At 35.4% G+C, this 22,116-nt stretch overlaps 1 protein-coding gene across 4 annotated transcripts in view; it reads right to left on the reverse strand.

Annotated features, from left to right (window-relative positions):
- Window positions 1-2,393: 2,393 nt before the first annotated feature.
- FUT9 (fucosyltransferase 9) overlaps window positions 2,394-22,116 on the reverse strand; it is a 182,648-nt gene continuing 162,925 nt past the window's right edge. For all 4 annotated transcript variants that reach the window (XM_032275222.1, XM_032275219.1, XM_032275220.1 and 1 more), the window contains one exon: window positions 2,394-5,148. In XM_032275222.1, the coding sequence (XP_032131113.1) occupies window positions 4,061-5,140 (1,080 nt within the window). In that variant the 5' untranslated portion in view covers window positions 5,141-5,148 and the 3' untranslated portion in view covers window positions 2,394-4,060. The remainder of the gene's footprint in view (window positions 5,149-22,116) is intronic.

The following is a 22,116-nucleotide window of genomic DNA, read 5'->3' on the forward strand; positions in this document are numbered from 1 at the left end:
AAGTCATAAGATAAGGACCTAAAAATTGTGGTAACTTTAGTTCATGCAAAAAAATTTTTTTTCTAGGTGATTACCTTGAGACTCATGGAATCTAGTTTAAAAATAGGCTGACAAAAAATATCAGAGGCATAGTTTCCTATTCTTTTCATATTTAACCTCCAATTGGAGGCAATACTTTAAAGGCTCAGCAAATAATTCCTAAATACTCTGTTGCTTTACACATCAAATGCTCCGAGTTTTCTAAGCTCCTCACAATAAAAACATTTCTGCACAATCTAAGGTTATCAGGAGTTTTACAGTAAATATAAAAATTTTAAGTATATATTTGTTTCCCACTAAGAAGATTTTTTTCAGTTTCTATTTCGTGTAAGGATATACGGCTGTCATAATACATAAGACTGCCCTGACTCTCATGTCTTTCTTCTTCAGGGTGTAATTCTATGGATGTGGACAATTCAGTATATATTCTTACTAGTAAGGCCCATGATGATTAATATTTATATATGCTTACTAATATCTACAATAATTAATATTTAAATATTTAGAGTATTGAAGGTCATAGCTTTTTGATATTTGAAGTAAAACATTTTAAATGGTCTGTTCTCTTTTTGTATCCACAATTTGATTTCAGGCATAATTATTTGTTTTTATAATCAATAGCAAACCAATTTTGTTGAATCAATATATCTTTTCCATGAGTTCCTTACAAAGAATTGCAATCCACAGGATTAATTAAAGGAGTGACTGAGAACCATACACTTTCTTGAGGGCTGTATTTCACTTAAATGTAATGATAGACCATTTCCTTCTGCTAAACTCAACTCCTAAAATATTTAAACCAGAACGAATGCTAACAAATTTGATGTTTTATTCATTGTATGCCTTCAAAAGTCAAAGTTCTTTTACATGAGATATACCTTTCTACAGGCCCTAAATAATACCAATAAGACATTCACATTAATAAAAACTGAGACATAATTCCATATAGAGTAGGAATGTGATTGAAAACAAAGTGGAATTAAGAGAGATAGGATCCTTAAATCCTAGTCTTAACTATTGTCACTAGCTGTGGTGTGTCTGTGCATGTGTGTTTGTGTGTGTATGTGTGAATGTGTGTCTTGAATAAATATCTCTGGATCTAGTTAACTCATAAATAGAAAGAAAAGCAATTATAGTTTCTATATTATAGTAATTATAAACCACAAAATTATAATTCCTTCTGGCCCTAAAACTCATAGATCAATGGACCCTGAGCTGAAGGTTTCTGCTAAGTCATTTAATTCTTGCGCTTCAAATTTGGGAAACAGTCTTCTAGGATTTAGTAATGAGGTTTAAAGTCACTTAGTAGCACTGCCTTGACTTGGGTCATATTATCAGTGTATGATTATAGTCATAGTCCAACAAAGAGCCTGAATTTGTAGTCAACAATAGAGACACTGCCTTTAGGTCTTTCAGTTCTTTCAAATCATGAACATCCACTAGAGCCAAGGCAAATTGGAATGATATTGAATGATTTTCTGCCTTCAAAAAAAAGCAGGTGGGCTGGACACCTTGGCTCACACCTGCAATCCGAGCACTTTGGGAGGCTGAGGCAGGTGGATCACTTGAGGTCTGGAGTTCGAGACCAGCCTGGCCAACACGGTGAAACCCGTCTCCACTAAAAATACAAAAAGTTAGCCAGTCATGGTGGTACACACCTGTAATCCCAGCTACTCAGGAGGCTGATGAAGGACAATCACTTGAAGCCGGGAGGCCAAGGTTGCAGTGAGCCAAGATTGTGCCACTGCACTCCAGCCTTGGCAACAGAGCAAGACTTCATCACATACACACACAAAAGAAGCAGGTACTTTCTAAACGTGTAGCAGTGTATCCTCTTTAGATCCCTATACTTTTTATAGGGCAAAAAATTTGACAAAGTAAATGTAAATGTATGAATTTTACTGTCTTATTAATTAATTAAATATGGATGAAGATCTTTACTAATTAAGGAGGACATACAGATAAAAATATTATTTCTTAATGTATTGTTGTTAGAATGGATAATATGGAGAGAATAATATGTTGGGTCAAAAGAGTTGACAAAATGTGCAGCTCCGAAACATGTCAAATAGCTAAGCAGTTGGAGAAATTTGCTACTTTTCTTCCCCATTAAATCAGCATTGACCCATATAAACTTCATTGAGAGTAGCACATCTAAACAGTTTCAGTCTGAATTGAAAGGAAACTTTCATATGTCTGTCCACTTAACTGTAAAGTCATTTTAGGTAGTGATAGTACCTTGTTCATCTTATCTCTGTGGGTGTTAAGGCAGTGTCTGACACTGCATTCAATCTTGGCTTAAGAAATATACCTGAGAATCAAACAATCCTCTATTAATTACAGGAATATTCCTCTGCTCAAATATTTCTGGTGCTAGGGTGAACTTGTTCTCTCACAAGATAGTCTGGATAGCTGGACATATGTCCCTTTTACAGAATTCTATTTGAGTTTAGCTGATGCCAGCATGTACTGTAATAGGACTACTGGAATAAGTCACAAATAGGCCCAAATGAATGTCATCAGGACATTCTAATTTTTTGATGGATTTTGGCCTGAATGGAATAAAGACACTAAATATCTATTTTGCGGGATGCTTTTCTTGAAGAATCCTTAGTGTCCCATCTTTTTTTCACCTACTGTTTCTGCTTATATCCAGCTCTCCCCTTCTCTAGCCTTATGGAGGAGAATGCAGAAGGCAGCTGCAAGTTCAAGAATATACCCTTCAAAATTTTAATGTAATGGTAGGTTTACTTGGCTCTGTAAAGCCCTGAACACCATGGTCCTATGTGCTATGTATGAATAAGTACCAAAATGGAATATAAAAGTCATCCCCAATTAGTACTTCTAAAGTAGAACTGTCACTTCCTTGAAACAAACACTTTCCTATGAATTTAATGGCATTTATTGATTCATTCAACAAATATGCATTGAGATCCTACTCTGTGTTAACACTGTGTGTTTTCTATATAACCCCACTTTATTATATTTAACACCTTGATGATAATTGTATTTAGGCTCTCTTAAATGATAGAACTCAAATCAAATTATAGGGCTTATCATTGTGAGCCAAATCTTATATCCATATAATAAAATAAGACCATTTTAAATATTAGGGCTTCAGAAAAATATCTTAAATTCATAAGTAATTAAACATTGTTCATAAATGACACCATTTAGAAATATATTTATAGATATCATTTTTCTTTGTTATATGAGAAAATTATTTGTTTTAGTATGACAATAAATGTTATCAGTAACAGAAAGAGAACTGCCTTAGATTTGCTAGAGTATTAATGGGATTACTTCCCAGGTGCTGAAAATCACAACAAATTGGATATTTAAAAATACTTGAATAATTTAACTTAAGATCATGAGAATAAGTAGCTGTAAATCAGCTTAATGAAAATAAACGAGAAGTCTAATGGCTTACTAAACAGAACAGTTCTGCTTCATATCTTTCTTATTCACTCCATGAGTAATTCCACCTTCACACATGTGGTAAATAGGTAAAAAATAGACCAAATAGAGACAGTTTACACTTTGTTTGACTTTGGAGTCAAAGAGATTAGAATTCAATTGCAATATATTCTTCCTTTGTTATAGTATGCAAACTTGGAAGTAGACATTATAATACTTAGTGAAAAGTTTTCATACTTTAAGATGTTCATCTTCATTTCCCAAATAGATTAAACAGCTGATCGGAGTATAAACAATAATCAAATCACAAGCTTACATATGGACAACTACAAAAATGTGAAAAAACAATGTTTACAAATGATAATGAAGAATAAATTACTCTCCAGTGAACATAATTAGGTATATACAGGATAATTTAAAACGAAATGGAATGATTGCTCATGCTGAGCTTTTAAAAATCTCCACCAAAATATACATGTTACCCAAGAAAGGGTAATAAAAATAAATTGTGACACAAAAGTAGGATGTTGTATCTCTTCTAATCCTCAATACTTGGATGATATCTCATCAAAATATTTATCAAGTATGGAAGTAATACAAGATTTTAATTCCAAAACCATTTCTCTAAATTACCAACAGACTTATATTCTTGATGTCTTTTCACATGATCACAAGCCAAGCATGCATGTGATTCCCAAAATCGTGGAAGATTTACAGTGAAATCCTTCCTCCAGTTAAAGTAACTAAGGTATAACTTATTGTTTTTGTCGACTTCCTTCAGATACTTTGCTAGCTCGCTGGGAGAGTTATAATCTTCCACATGAATGAATGAATCTGCTGGAATATAATTCTCATAGTTTTCCCTAGATGGCCCCAGAACAACAGGTACAGAGCCAGCCAGAAAAGCATTGTAAAGCTTTTCTGTGATGTAATCCCTGTGGATTGAATTTTCAAAGGAAAGATAAAATTTACAAGTAGATATGGTAGGAATCAAATTTTTATCATTGACATATTCTCCAAATGCTTGCCCGTAAGTATGGATTTCAATACTTTTGCTTAGCTCATTGTAATACTTGACCCTGGCATGCTCAGGGTTCCAGTTACTCACAACCCAGCACACCAACTTCTCTTTGCTTGGCACTTCAAACACGAAGGGATTTGTGCTCACTGTCAAGAAGCCATAAGGCACTTGGATATCTGAGTCGCGGCGGTAAGTCAGAGTCAGGTTAAACAAGTGCTCAATGCCACTCTTTTGGGGAGTATGAGTTGGTGATTCCAAATTCATCCAAATCCATTTCTGGAAGGGTGGCCTAGCTTGCTGAGGTAAATTTGTCAGATCCCAACTGATGTCTCGGTGATGGATCAGAACTGCGTGAGATTTGTTGTACAGTGAACGGTCTGTTGTGAGATGGCATCCTTGGATGTTGAACATTGCTTGGCAGGATGTAAGGTCAAAGGTCTGCCCAAATGGCCATACCCACACCAGAATAGTAGTTTCATTAAAATAATCAGTTTTGGTGGAGAAGAAGTTTTTCATTTTCAGCACAGAGCTGGCTGATTCCATTGGACTGAAGATCCAGCTGTTGGTAGGCTTGATGTAAATGAGAAGACATGCCATGAAACAGCCCAGGATAATGCAGACAATTAAAAATGGGCGAAGAATTCCTTTGGATGTTGATGTCATAATTTTTTCTATGAGACAGAGAAAGACAGAAGGGTAAGTAGGGGCAGGAATGAAGAGATAATAATAAACATATTTGAGACATATTTAAAATCATAAATATGACATAAACAGGTAATAATCAACTGCATTTTCCTTTTCAGTGTTATCAAACCATTGAGAGAAACACTACTTTCCTCAAAGCCAAGAAACTGCTTTCAACAGAAAACTTCCCAAAAACTTCAAACCAAGTAACTTTCTTTTTCAATGCTATCCTTACTTGTTCTATTTTTATTTGCTTGTAGAAAAGTGGCACAACCCAGACAGTCATCCCCAAAGCCATGGCTAAAATTTGCATATTTTTTCTTACAATTTTCTTTGTTTACTTTTAATAAGTTGTTAGTACATCCAATATCTACCAAGATGTAATAATCAAATGTTCTATTTGGATTAGAACAGCATTCTCAAGTAGCATAGGGGCTTTAAAAAAGTTTTTCTTTATATTAAGATGAAATTTATATTACAAAAATAAACACAAATGAATTCCCAAAAAAGGGCTATATTTAATGAAGAACAATTTTGATCTCATGAATTTTAGCAGATCGTGGCTAAAAAGATAAGTCAAGTCTTCTTATTTTTTAAAGTGTCTTCAAGTTTTTTTCTTCTTCGGCATTCATGCCTCTTTATGGCTATGAACACAAAAATATATTTGCAAAAAATGTTTCTTGATAAAATTCTCACTGATCCTTTTAAATTCATATTGTTTCTCTTACAAAAATAATATGGCCTATCAATTTCAGACTCATTAAAGCACTTTGAAATTGTGATAGAAACTAGTATAGAAACATTAGATGTTTCCTTCTCAAAAAGGGGAGAAATTGTCCTCCATTTAGTTGCCAAAATTTATGTGAACATTAAAAAAAACACATTCTTTTCTATGTATTTTTTCTTAAAGCATATGACACTCTGAGTAACAAAGCTTGACTGTAAGTCCAAAGATTTTGAACATTGCATTCTAGAGCACTCTCAGAACTACATTATTGGAATCAAAGATGGCAGTTTGCTGTCAAAGTTAGCTTGAGTTGTACAGTCAATAAGAAAATGAAAACAAAAAGTATATTAAATATATCTAGGAGCTAAATTATTAACAAACCCTTGGAATACAGAGAAAATCAGGAAAGAATTAGGAAGGAAATCTCAGTTATTCTTAACTAAATGATATTGAAGTTTCTACATGCCAAATTTTGTTGTATATTTAAACAGAAGGAAATTTAAACAGTTAGGTTTGCACATTTCTCAGATTAATTAATTAATAGCCAACTCAAGAAGACAGACAAAGAATAATGGTTAAAAGGCTAAAGAAATAAGAAAGAAAAAATGTTAATGTAAGGACTAGAAATTTGAAATGAATAATAATGTTACAAGCTTTGCTATCTCTCCCTCTCCCCAGATGTAGGTGATGGGGAGGAAGGCAGCAAATCACACTGCCACGTGTGTGCCTATGCAACAATCTTGCATGTTCTTCACATGTACACCAAAACCTAAAATGCAATAAAATAAATGGGGAAAAAAATATTTCAAAAATAAAAAACAAACAAACAAGAAAAAAACAAGCTTTGAACATACTGAAACTTTATGCAAGAATAATGAAGAAAAATTAAATTCAAATTTAATATCAAAAATAGCAAATATTTTTTATTTAGCATAGATAAAAAATGAAATAACTATTTTGAGTAATTTTATGTTGAAAAATTTGAAATATGACTAAATAAATGGTGGTATTTTTGCACAAATACAGAAATACCAATGTTTGTAAAAGAAAATCATATTCTGATTCAACAGATAACTGTTAAAGAAATGGAATTAATAAACAACAACAACTAAAAACAAACATGAGGTCTAAGTGACTTTCCAATAGTATCAACAATTCAATGAATTGGAAATACTACCCACATTTTAAAAAAATCATTTTAGAAAATACAAAAATAAAGGAAGGTCATGCTATAAGGTCAATTATAATCTTGTTGCCCAAACAAGATACGACTTTAAAAAAAAGTCACTTGTGCTTATGAACACAGATGCAAAAATACAAAAATTTAGCAACAATGAGTATTGGAAATAGATCATGATGTGATTCAAGAGTAAGTTTGTTGAAGTATAGTTGCATTTGATCCTAGGTTTAAATTTAACTAATTGAACAATCTCTCAATTCCATATAGACTCCAGAATTTACAGATTGAAAAATCTTACTGGAAGAGTCTCTTTTCATTGGAAAAATACTAACTTTTAATAAGCATAATTTGACTATTGCAGCGGTTTCTTCCTTTGAGACAAATGCTTAATGGTTTTTAGAAACACTCTGATTGAAAGTTTTCTTAAATCCTTTTTAACTGAAAAGCAACGGCAAAAACTATTAAATAAATGATGTCCATTCAATATGACCAGGTTACAACTGTAATAGCCACCATTTAATAAATGCTCACCCTTAGACAGGCCTTGTGCCGAGTACTTTACACACATAATTTCCTTTAACACTTCTAGAACCCCTAAAAAGAACATCTTTTCTCATTCCTTCACAGATGAGGAAATTGCAGGCTGAGATACCAGTAAATAGCTTAACCACTGGATTGTGATCTTTCTTGCCTTCTATAATCTTCTTTTTACAAATACTACAAACATGAATAATCCATTTGCTTTTGGTATCTCAAGTTTTGTTGTCTTGATTTCCCTGGTCTCTACCTTTTATTCTGTAATTAAGAACTATTTATCTATGACTTAAATTTAGATTAATTTCTCTTAACAAGAAGAATATCTGACACACATATATATGGCACTTAGTCACTGATCTGAGCACTTATATTAACTTATACACACACACATACACACGCACACACACACAATTAACTTATTATATCCCCATTTTATTGATAAAGAAACCGGGGCCCAAAATGATTAAGTAACTTGTTCAAAGCCATACAGAGTTAATGGCACAGAATAATTTTCAAGCCCAGACCACCTGGCTTTAGAATCTGGACACTTGATGATTAATGTTTTAGATCACTGATTCCCCAGGTTGCAGCCAGAATATGCAATCATTTTAGTGATACCAGAATGTAAGCTTTGTGAGGGGCTTTGTTTTCTTCACTGCTGCATCCTTATCACCAGAATGTAGTAGGTGCTTAATAAATGCTGTATATCTCATATGAATGAATGGGTGGATTGCTGAGTCTCAACTATATACAGGTACTATGCTTATCAGGTAACCAGATACACAAAAATGAACGAAATGTGAATGAATGAATATGTACTTTGTTTCTTCCTCTGTGCATTTGCATGGAGCTCCCTATGAAATAAATCCCATTAAAATTGACATATGACTATCCCTACCACCAGATGAGCAAAATCTCCCAGTTTTGCCTCTCTTGCTTTGGCCTCAAGGTTAGCATCTACCCAGAACATTTTAATTCCATGTCTCCATCTCTCTCTCTCTCTCTCTCTCCCTCTCTCAGCCAAATAAGGAGGAATTGGTCACTGGGAAGAAACAGTGCTCCTTCTACTGCGTGGCTTCCAATTTTCATGCTTCCTGGATATTTTGTATTACTTGAGTTTCTTGTTAACTCTCTGCACACCTCCTCCCCTCAATTTTTTTTTTTTTTTTTTTTTGCTGTCAGGGTCAGTTACTAAATAATAGGAGTAGTTACTCAGTAACCCCTACTTTATACAGAATTATCAAAAAAGTTTGCCTCTTGGGGCCAAATTGACATCTCCTTGACAGAATCCTTTTCATCAATTCCTCATAACTAAAGTTCAGTTGGATACTGAACATGTCTTGTACTGCTAATCAATACAACCTATTTTAAAAATGCCTGCAGCACTGTTACTATAGCTCACCAGAGATAGCAATAAACTTATAGCACAAAGCAAATTGTAACAGTAAATAGGATAATTAAACCTTTTCAATTATTTTTAGTAGTTTCAAGTACTATGAAAGAATGTAACTTAAAGACTTTACCATCAAAAATACGGAATCTTGGCTAAAAGTACTGCTTGACAAGACTTGATATGCATGATTCAATTTTCTGTTAGGAGATTACCTCCAGTCATTCTTTAGGAACACTCTGCTGAATGCTAAAGAATGGAAGGTAGCTTGAAATAGAAAAACATTAGAGCTGTAATTCTCAAACCACAAATACACATCAAGGTATCAGGGAGACAAATGTGAAACTAAGGAGAGCAGGAGGCTCCCTCAAGGAGATGAAGTCCTACTCTAAGTTTTGTTTCTTTAGGGAGTTAGGTGTTGAATCCTTATTTTAAATGGAAAGAAACAGGAGCAGGCTATAGAACCAGATTCGATACTTGCTTGAAACGTGGAGCTGGAACAGGATAGCTGGGCTTGTAACTTGTCCCTTGGTGCATTATTCCCAGATTGCAGCCACTACCTACCTCTTCAAACCATCTCCTCTATCTCGCATTTGCAGGGTGGTGGGGTTGGAAGTGATTTTCTCTTATGCCATTAGGAGTGGTTGGATCATCACATTTGACGATCCCTGTATAGTACACTTAGTATTAGTGTATATGTGTGTGTATGTGTGAACAGTCTAAACATTCCTAATAAGGCTTTTTGATAGCTGATACAAATATGTGAAATACATAGACCATTTGAACAGAACTTTAGATCAGCCTGAGGACCCTTCAAGGTAAATTCACACCAACTCCAAAGACCAGAAATGAGTCACTGACAAATTGAAGGGTGAATGAAGGTTAGCAAAGGCCTTAGAAGCAGCCTCAGAAACAAAGTTTCTGTCTTTCTTCTGCCCTCCTGTCTGTCATCACTCATTATCTCCTTAAACAAGCAGTAGAAACTAGAATTCCTCTTTCCCAAGGCACTCATAGAAACAAGAACCCCTTTCCCCCAAGGCCAGCTATAAAACCTAAAAATATTACTACAATTTTCACCCATCTTTCTGTGTAAGAACTGGCCATGAAGAAATTTTCTGACCTACCTTGTTTGATTTTAGGTTATACATAAGACCTCCATTCCAGAGAAGGTCTTGCCTCTTACCAGAAGAAAGGAATGCTACAGAGAAGCTAAGAAGAATCTTAACAGACTGGTCTTGCTGGGTTTCTCCCCTTTGTTTGATCTATTATTAGATCAGGTCATTTTGCTCTATTGCATTTCTGTATGACTGTTTGTTCTTCATTAAACCCAAGCACAAAAGTTAATAGTTCATCTTGGGTCTTTGAGTCTTAATTCTGCAGGCTTCCATGTAGCATAAAGCTATTATCAAATAAATTTCTTGTGCTATTAATTTTTAAATTAATCTGTCTATTTTATTAGACTATTCTTTTATTAATCTGTCTTTCTTAGAGGGCTGTTGGCCATGACCCTTATGCTGGGGGAGAAAGAGGTCACCACCTTTCTATTCCCACACTGGCAATCACCTTCCCCTTCTTCTTCCCCTAATATTCCAGGATCCAAAGTATATATCTTGAATCCTTCAAAATATGCCCATAATTATCTGTATTTTCAAATAAGCCAAAAACACCCCACAGCAACATGATATGTAAATTCTCAAAACTAGAAAGAAATCTCTTTGTTTCATATAAGCCATTGGTGTTACCTGACTCACAACTATTAGTAATCTGTTTACGCAGGCTCACAGGATAATTTGCTCCCTATATAATCATTGTGACCTTTCCTATCAAAATATTAGTACAGGATTCTGCAAAAATCTGAACAGTACACTGAATGCTTATAATTTAAATTGGGTGGCTTATCTTTTCTTTTTAGTTTTTTTGGTTATTGTTTTATTTTGTTTTTGCCCCGACTATAATTTTTATGCTAAGAACACATCCAAGATTAAAAACAAAAGCTTTACGCTTTAGCTATTATATACCAAATTATATTCTGCCTCAAAGTTCTGCAAAACTTTATTCATCACTGTGCTTTCAAAAATTCTAGTGAAACTTCAAGTTCTATTGAACCTCTCTAATGGGCATTCCTCCTCTAAGTTCCCACAATTTTCTCCATTCAGTTCTGAGCCAAATGCTTCTTGCCTTTGGGAGAAATGCCATTTACTTTGTGGCACGAAAACACTGGTTGATCTCTGGAATGCTATAAAATTTGTGTTGTGAACCTTTCTCAAAGATCCTTAGATGTAATCTCTGGTATTTCCAAGGGTAAGCCTTGTTTTATTTCTTCATGCCCTGAGGAAGTTGCCACCAAATGACACCAATTTTGATCATCAACACTTTTCCTGAATATTCCTCAGAACTCTCTCTGGTACATAGTAAGAGTCCCTGATTCATTTCTGCAGTGGTTTGTCTTTAGACAATCCAAATGAATGTCTTTTTAAAATTCTTTTTATTCTTTCATTTTTGTCTCAGACATTTTGTTTCTACTGGCAAGAGAGCTGCCAGCTACTTTTCCTGTACTGAAAATTTTTTATTTTGGGCACTTTCTACATTCTCTCTCTTTGAAATTTTCTTTTCAAATTGAGGGATTAACCTCTTTTAGTTTGATCTTTCATCTGCTCTCTCTCCTCTCTGCTCAATCATTTGTCCTTCATCACTGCCTTTATTAACTTTAGAAGCTGTATTTACTGGCTTCAGCTGCAGCTGGAGCCATGAGATCTGACACCAAGCCCAAGCGGAACCTGGCTCATGCCCTTGGGGAATGCCACACACAGGGCCAGGAGGTGCCTTACTGGCATTTTCTCAGAACAAGCTTTCTGGCACCCTTTGGGGCCAGCGGTCTTTCATAACTTAGCTGTCAGCACCAGCATTTTCTATGATTATTGTCAGCTTTTAGTCCCTTGCAGCCAACCAGTGAAAGCCAGAATAACTTTTTAAAAAATCGAAAACTCTCATTTTGGGCTGATATATCACTAGCCTTTGGACTTTATAAAAAAGAATATCTTCCTTCCAGATGATAAGATAGGACAACTAACCCAGTGACACCTTGACATATCTATGTCCTTCATATCCATACCTAACCTAGCACCAAATCCTGCCAGTTTTACCTCCTAAATATTCCTTACATTAGTAGACTTCTCTCCATTTCCCTAGGTCAACTGTCTACCAATTTTTGTATGGAAGACTGACATTTCTTTCTAAGTGATCCACCTGGCACTCCCTTTTGATCCTTTCAATTTGTTCACAGTGCAGTGGGTAAGTGGTCCTCAATGAATGGCTCCAGATCAGCAGCATCAGCATCAGTATCGTCTGTGATCCTGTTAGAAAGGCAAATTCTCCTACCTGAACCCAGACATACAGAATCAGAAACTTTGGAAAGAGGCCCAGCAACATGCTTTAAAGAGCCCTCCAAATGGTTCTGATGTACACTAAAATTCAAGAATCTCTCCAATAGAGTGATGTTTCAAACCACAGATCACATGTTACCATTCTGTTTTAGGCCCGTTGATGAATTCCAATCACTTTCAAGATTAAAAAAAAAAATTAATTCTTCATGTGGCTTAAGGAGCCCTGGAAGATGGGAACACAGCTTGTGTCTGTGGCCTCAGTGCATGCCATTGCTGCATTCCCTCCATCACCATGCTTGTCCCTCTCACAGAGCTGCTCCACCAGCCTTCACCTCTCCCTGGAGTAGATTCCCTCCTCTTTTTTCACTTTTCAGCTCTCAGTTCTACGGTCAGTGCTTATGGAAAAATTCCTGACAGTCTCTCAACCTTCCCCCCACACACTAAATCAAAGTACACATTTTATAGTACCATGTGTCATTTTTTGCATGGCATTTGCCACAGTAGCAAGTCTACCTAGATTTGTGTAAGTATATGATTAATCTTGTCACCTCTGTTCAACTGTAACTAGGCTCATAAGACAAAGATTGGGTGTTTTTACTAATACATGGCATATTTTTGCTTTTAGCATATGTTTTATGACTGACCAAAGAGCTAGCAATTATTCAGCTTTTACAATGTTTAAACCACCAGGCTAAGATTTTTGTATAAATTTTACCATTTAATCTTCAGAAAAAATATATTTCTTATTGTTCATCTAACATATATATAAGTGTGTATGCATATATATAGCAAATAATATATACTTGTTAAATGAACAATATATGTGCATGTGTTTATATATATATATATCTATATATGTATACACACACACACACACTCACACTCCTTTCTATGAGGCAAGCATGGTTCCAAGCATTTTGCAGGTAATAATTCTTTTAAATCTCACAACCAGGTGGAGTTAGAATTACATCAATTTTTCCAGATGATGAAACTGATGTACATCTTTCTGCCTAAGGTCACACAGTAAGTGTTTAAGATTTAGACACTGGCGTCTTGATTCCAAAATGTGTTGCTTTAAGAATAAATGTTGACAACTGAGTGCAGTGGCTCATGCCTGTAATCCCAGCACTTTGGAAGGCCAAAGCGGGATTGCTTTAGCTCAGTAGCTGAGACCAGCCTGAGCACCACACAGTGACACCTTCCTTAAAAAATAAGAAAAATTAGCTAGGTATATGGCAATCCCTGTAGTCTGAACTACTCAGGAAACTGAGACAGGAAAATTGCTTGAATCCAAGGGTTCGAGGCTGCAGTGAGCCACACTCCAGCCTGAGCAACAGGTCAGACACCATCACTAAAAATAAAAATCATATATATATACAAATACACACATACACACACACAAACACACACACGAAAGAGAGAGAGAGAGAAAGAGAGAGAATATTAAGATTCCAGTTAACAGTTGCAAAGAATCTATGAATTATATGAATAAAAATTTATTTTATGATATATATTTCCCTGGGCTCATTGTTAATTAGAACAAATAGATTCACCAACACTTCCCTATCCTTTCTGGATGCCAATGGCCAGGAACAGTGGCCAAGTGCTGTCAGGAATGTGTAGAAAGGTGAATCAGAACAGTGAAGGAGTCTAGATTTGTTTTATTATTGGTGTGTTTATGAAGCAATTCAAGGAACATCAAAGATTAATGATACATTAATTGCTGATCCAAGGCCTTTGTGATAGTTGTATCCCCTGCTAGCCACATTCTCTTTCAGAAAATTCCTTATGTGCTGCTTTCTTGAGTCAGCTTTGAAAATCAACTAACTTCAAAGAACCAAGTTGCCTAAAAACAATAGGGGAGAAAAAAGGAAAAATGTAAGTAAAAATTTCAGTTATGTCCCAGAGTCTTCCCACAACACCATCAGGTGATATTTCTAAAATATTTGAAAGTATTAGTTTTAATTACTTAAAACAAAATAAGAACTTTCTCTCTGTAAATTCTTATAATCCAAATTCCTTAAATCTCACGAAACTACTATATAAGGTCAGTTATTTACTGACCATATTGTGACAGTTTGATGCTTCGTTGATCTTACCTCTGGGAATTTCCCTTCTTTCCCCAGTTGTTTCTGTAAATGACCGTAGGTGTTTTATATGGATTCCAAACCTTTCTAGCAATTACAGTCTGCACCCACTCTACTCATCTTTTATCATTTGGCTGCCACTAGTCTGAGAATCTGATGCATGCTCACTTCTGCTCCTTCCTATTGGATGTGTGGGCCCAGAGTCCCAAATTCAATGGTTCCTTGACCTCTAACCCTGCAGTTGTCAGTCTGGCTTCATGTTGCAGTTGGAAAACTGACTATCTGAATCAAACTTTGTTGCCTGTTTTAGTGGCTTTGAATTCAGTGAAACACTCAGAGCATTGCTTCCAGAACATTTCCCTTAATTTCTGGTCCTCTATCCACTAATGATAGAGGTTTTAGTCCAGTTCACAGGTCAAGGTAAATAGTCCATGGAAAACTAACTGCTTCATCCTCCTTGGCTCTTTTCTATACCTTTTTTTTTAACATTAGGCCAGACTGGTAACTTGGTCTAATATTTTGTTATTATGTTTACATAAAATTCTTGCTCTTCCAGTTTATGATGGTTAATTTTATGTGTTAACTTGCTTGGGCTGAGAAGCCTGGATAAATGGTTAAACATTCTTTCTGGGTGTGTCTCAGAGTGTTTCTGGAAAAGTTTAGAAATTAAATTGGAGGAGTTAGTAAAGCAGAAGATAGCCCTTCCTAAAGTGGGTAGCCATCATTCAATCCATTTAGGGCCTTAATAAAGCAAAAAGGCAGAGAAAGGCTGAACTTGCTCTCTGCCTGACTGGTTGAGTTGGAGCACGGATCTTCTGTCCTCAGTATTCCTGGTTCCCAGCCCTTAGATCTGAACTGGAATCGACACCATTGGTTGTCTGGTTTTCAGGCCTTCAAATCACTCCCAGCTTTCCTGGGGTTCCAGGTTGCAGATGGTAGATTGTGAAACTGTTTAGCTTCCATAATCATGTGAGCCAATATCCTATAATAAATCTTTTACTATACACATAAATGTCTCTTATATGTATTCTGTATATATGATAAATCTCTTTCCTATTTGTTCTGTTTCTTTGGAGAACTCTATTACACAGTTACAAAACAAACACAGCCATGCATATCAAGGGATGTTAACGCACTAAGAAGAAGGCTGCAGGAATGAAGGAGAGAGTATCTACCTTAGATGGGGCATTGCTATGACAACAGTTTCTGGATCAGACCAAATTTTGCAGGCTGATCATCTTTTGAACTCATGGGAAACTAATTAGCACCAGCTTTGCTGAGATTAAACAGAAACATATCACTGTAGTTAATGAGGAGCTCTGAAACCCTAAGTCCAATTTACAAAAAGAGAACAAACTAGTAAGAACTAAAATAGAAAGAATAAGCCACAGAGAAGTCAACAGCCTAAGAAATGACATGATAAAAGTGTAGCTAGAGATTTTTAGAAAGAAGACAAGTTTAATCAACTTGCAGCTGAGTGATTTGAAAATAAACTAATTAACATACTTTTTAGAAAATTGTGCTATTAGAAGAAAGGTGGAAAGGTAGAGTTTAGAAGTAAAAAATCCAAGAATGAGAAATCATTAATCTTAGAGAGACAAATTTCTAGAACCTTGGAGGAGAGGACTTTTCTTATATCAGGACATTTATTTGGCTCCATTTCTTTTTGTATACAGTGTATCTGAATGAAACATCTTCAAGGGTCATCTTATAATTTGCTCTGATTTCATTCCTAATAACCAATCTTGTCAATATTTAATTTACCAAGTGTCTAATACTCAGAAGAAAGTTCCAAGTTTTGTGAACATAATAGAGAAAATGGAGGCCACTAGAAGAGAATACATCAAAAGACATCCTTCTTGTTTTTTCCTCCTACCAAAGTGGAAAGATATCTGTCCTCTCATCTAAGTCTGATCCTTCCTCATTAAATTCCAGAATCTAAATGGGTAAAGTGACCTCATTCCATGGATTATCCAATATTTTTCTGACATCATCCATTTCTATGTTTCTACTGGTTGTTTTCTATCAGAATTTAAATAAAATTAAAATTTTCTTATCTTCTATTAAAGAACCTCCATCTTCCCACACATTGCTCCTCTGTTTTCTCTATGGCCATAAATAGCCACATTATTCATATACCTGCCTCAGGCTCTAACTGGAAATCATTATTTATTTCTTTAACTCCCTAACCCTACATCTAGTCAATTACTACACTGAATTAATTGAAATGCTGTGATATTTATTAAATCTCACCCCCTTTCTACATCCTATTTTTACTTTATTGTTTAGGCTTATATTATTTTCTAGATTGTTATAATGAACCCTTCACTATTATAAATGATGTTAATCTTCCTTTCCGCCAATTCAAAACAAACACTGTGGTTTGAGTGTTCCCCCACCCCACACTTTCATTGCCTCTGCTAAAACAAAAATTCTAAATGTATTGTTGAGGAGTAAGGAGTTAAAGCAGCTAACCTGTGACTCTTCCTGATTACCAGGGTATTCCCCTGGGGAGTGGGGAAGGAAGGTTGGTGACCTAGTCTAATCTCTTTGTAAACATAATAACAGGGTCCCCAGGACAACAGAATAAGACTGTTTGCTGGAAATAGCATTTTTATCTATGAGCTACTTTGAGGAAAGTATTCTTGGTTTAGGATTGCTTACTTTAAGCAAACCTAAACTTTGATGGATTTATGAGACATGGTTCCCTAGAGAATGTGACATAATCTATACAATGATGTTAAGTATAAAATAGAGATGCTTCTTCTTCAGACCACAGTAGAATAAAATTGGAAATCAACTCCAAAAGGAACCTTCAAAACCATGCAAATATATGGAAATTAAATAACCTGCTCCTGATGATCATTGGGTTAACAATGAAATCAAGATGGAAATCAAAACATTCTTTGAACTGAATGACAATATTGACACAACCTATAAAGCTTCTGGGATACAGCAAAGGCACCGCTAAGAGGAAAGTTCATAGCTCTAAATGCCTACATTGAAAAGTCTGAAGAGCACAAATGGGCAATCTAACGTCACACCTCAAGGAACTAGAGAAACCAGAAAAAAGCTATGCAGCAGTAGAAAGGAAATAACCAAGATCAGAGCAGAACTAAATGAAATTGAAACAAACAAACAAACAAACAAACACCAAAAGATATATAAAACAAAAAGCTGGTTCTTTGAAAAGATAAATAAAATTGATAGACCATTATCAAGATTAACCAAGAAGAGAGAAAAATCTAAGTAAGCTCAATCAGAGTCAAAATGGGAGGTATTACAACTTATACCACAGAAATACAAAAGATCATTCAAAGCTGCTAAGAACATCTTTACATGCATAAACTAGAAAAGCTAGAGGAGAAGCATACATTCCTGGAAAGACACAACCCCCCTAGTTTAAATCACGAAGAATTAGATACCCTGAACAGACCAAAAACAAGCAGTGAGATTGAAATGGTAATAACAAAAAAATTACCAACAACAAAACAAAGTCCAGGACCAGATGGAGTCACAGCAGAATTCTACCAGACATGCAAAAAAGAATTGATACCAATCCTATTGACACCATTTCACAGGATAGAGAAAGAAGTAATCTTCCCTAAATCATTCTATGAAGCTAGCATCACCCTAATACCAAAACCAGAAAAATATATAATGACAAATAAAAAGAAAACTATAGCCCAATATCCCTGATGAACATAGATGCAAAATTCCTTAACAAAATACTAGCTAACTGAATCTAACAACATAGCAAAAAGATAATCCACCATGATCAAGTGGGTTTCATACCAGGGATGCAGGGATGGTTTAACATATTCAAGTCAACAAATGTGATACACCACATAACCAGAATTAAAAACAAAAATCACACGATTATCTCAACAGACACAGAAAAAGCATTCAACAAAAGCCAGCATTACTTTATAATTAAAACTCTCAGCAAAATCAGCAAAGAAAGGACATACCTCAATGTAATAAAAGCCATCTATGACAAACCCACAGCCAACATAATACTGAATGGGGAAAAGTTGTAAGCATTCCCTCTGAGAACTGGAACAAGACAAGGATGCCCACCGTCACAACCTCTCCTCAACATAGTACATGATTTCTCCAGCCAGAGAAATCAGACAGCACAAAGAAGTAAATGGCATGCAAATTGGTAAACAGGAAGTCAAAGTGTCACTGTTTGCTAATGATATGATTGTACACCTAGAAAAGCCTAAAAACTCCTGCAGAAAGTTTCTAAAACTGATAAAAGAATTGAGCAAAGTTTCTAGATACAAAATTATTGCACACAAATAAGTAGCTCTCCTATACAACAACAGTGACCAAACTGAGAATCAAATCAAGAATTCAACCCCTTTTACAATAGCTGCCGAAAAATTTTTAAAAACTTAGGAATATACCTAACCAAGGAGGTGGAAGACCTCTACAAGAAAAACTACAAAACACTGCTGAAAGAAATCATAGATCACACAAACAAATAGAAGTACATTTCATGCTCATGGATGGGTATTATTAATATTGTAATCAATATTGTGAAAATCACCATACTGCCAAAAGCAATCTACAAATTAAATGCAATTCAAAATACCACCATTATTATTCACAGAATTAGAAAAAAACAATAATAAAATACATATTAATGCAAAAGAGATCCCACATAGGCAAAGCAAGGCTAAGCATAAAGAAAAAATCTGTAGGCACCATATTACCTGATTTTAAACTGTACTATAAGGCCATAGTCACCAAAACAGCATGATACTAGTATAAAAATAGGCATATAGACCAATGGAATTGAATAGAAAACCCAGAAATAAAGTCAAATACAGCCAACTGATCTTTGACAAAGCAAACAAAAACATAAATTGGGGGAAGATACCATATTCAACAGATTGTGCTGGGATAATTGGCTGGCCACATGTCCAAGAATGAAACTGGATTTTCATCTCTTGCCTTATACAAGATGGATTAAGGGCTTCAATCTGAGTTTAAAATGGATCAAGGGCTTCAATCTAAGATCTGAAACTATAAAAATTATAGAAGATAACAGAGGAAAAATCCTTCTAGACATTGGCTTAGGCAAGGATTTCATGACCAAGAACCCAAAAGCAAATCCAATAAAAACAAAGATAAATAGCTTGGACTTAATTAAATTAAAGACATTTTGCATGGCACAAAGAACAGTTAGTAGAGTAAACAGACAACCCACAGAGTGGGAGAACATCATCAGAATCTATACATCTGAAAAAGGACAAATACACAGAATCTACAATGAACTCAAACAAATTAGCAAGAAAAAAACAATCCCATCAAAAAGTGACCTAAGGACATGAATAGACAATTCTCAAAAGAAGATATACAAATGGCCAACAAGCAGGAAATAATGCTCAACATCACTAATAATCAGGAAAATGCAAATCAAAACCACAATGCAATACCACCTTACTCCTGCAAGAATGACCATCATCAAAAAATCAAAAACTAATAGATGTTGGCGTGGATGTGGTGAACAGGAACCGCTTCTACAGTGCTGGTGGGAATGTAAATTAGTACAACCACTATGGAAAACAATGTGGAGATTCCCTAATGAACTAAAGTAAGGCCGGGTGCAGTGGCTCATGCCTGTAAACCCATCACTTTGGGAGGCTGGGGCGGGTGGATTACCTGAGGTCAGGGGTTCCAGACCAGCCTAACCAACAACATGGTGAAATCCCATTTCTACTAAAAATGCAAAAATTAACCAGGTGTGTTGGTGAATGACTGTAATCCCAGCTACTCGGGAGGCTAAAGCAGGAGAATCGCTTGAACAGAGAGGCAAAGGTGGCAATGAGCTGAGATCCTGCCACTGCACACCAGGCTGGACAACAAGAATAAAACTCCATCTTGAAAGAAAGAAAGAAAAAGAACTAAAAGTAAGACTTCCAGCAATCCCACTACTGGGTATCTACCTAGAGAAAAATAAGTCATTATATCAGAAAGATACTTGCACATGCACAATTCACAATGGCAAAAATGTGGAACCAGCCCAAATGCTCATCAATCAATGAGTGGATAAACTGTGGTACATATATATATACACCACAGTTTATCCATATATATATATAAGAAGATGTGTGTGTGTATATATATATATATATATATATATATTTCAGTATATATATATATATATATATTTCAGTATACATATATATCCATATATATATCCATATGTGTATATATGTTATACTGGACCGATCATAGAAAATTAATACCAAGACAAAAGTATGCCAGATTACAGGGTCTTTATTATACCGTCGACCACAGAGGACTCACGTCTCTCCAAACTGTGGCGTCGAAAGGAGGGTGTCAAGACTTTTTATACCCAAAAAACCACCTTGGGAGTGGGGGTGAGGAGCGGGGATGGGGATGAAAAGGCTTCAGACATTCCGAGGGCTAGTGGATTCTGTAAATCATCTCCGGGGTGGAGACGAGGGCTCCGGATATTCCAAGGGCCAGGGGACTCTTGTCATTCCGTTTGTTACTTAAGTGTTTTACAGAAGTCAAGATAAACATTTGTTTACACATTATCTGGGTAAGGTGGAAATCACAGACCTTAGTTACTTATTACAAGTCGCAGGGGCCAAGATGGCATTAGTTTGGGCTGCTTAGTCTGGCAATTGCCGGTAAGCAAAGGCTAGCAATTCTGGCAGTTACTGATAAGAAAAAGTAAGTAGCTTTACATAGTGGCTAGTTTGCCGAGCAAACTAGCAGTTTTATTTACAGTAGCCAAGGCTAGCAGTCATTGTGAGGAGAATGGGGCAGCCGTTACAACTTACTTTAAAAAACAGCTTTTTCTTTTATAAAATGATGTTGTTCAGGCTCTAACTCTAGGCCAGCTACAGCACAATATCACATATATATATACACACACACAATGAAATACTACTCAGTCATAAAATGGAATAAAATAATGGCAGCTGCAGCAACCTAGATGAGATTTGAGACTATTATTCTAAGTGAAGTAGCTCAGGAATGGAAAATCAAACATCGTATGTCCTCACTTATAAGTAGAAGCAAAGATATTTGGATGCAAAGGCATAAGAATGTCACAATGAACTTTGGGGACTGAGAGGGAAAGGCAGGGAAGGGATGAGGTATAAAAGACTACAAATAGTGTATGTATACTGTAGTGTACACTGGTTGGTGATTTATACACCAAAATCTCACAAATCACCACAAAAGAACTTACTCATGTAACCAACACTACCTGTTCCCTAATAACCTATGGAAACAATTTTTTTTTAAATGAACTATGAAGAAAAAAATAAAATGGAGATGCTTTATAACATAAATGTTTCTCATTGGGTGAGGTGATATTGTAGACTTCTATTATTCTGAATCAGATATTGTGTGTCTAATGTGAAAAGTAGGGCTGTGGAGGCTAGTAGAATGTTTCAGACCTTTTCCTGCCTCTTCATTGATTGCATCCTTAAACCACAGGTAAAGCTTGATACTGGACACAGTCTCTTACTGAAGTGAATCTGATATGACAATCTGATTTTTATATTAGCTTAATGTTTATTGTGTACAATTCTGAAAATACAAACATAAGTAAATGAAAGCAATCTATAATGCAACTCCAAGAATTAATAACAGTTTCTAG

Source organism: Sapajus apella, unplaced genomic scaffold, assembly GCF_009761245.1.
Source record: "Sapajus apella isolate SASKATOON/1434 unplaced genomic scaffold, GSC_monkey_1.0 scaffold6, whole genome shotgun sequence".
NCBI lineage: Eukaryota > Metazoa > Chordata > Mammalia > Primates > Cebidae > Sapajus > Sapajus apella.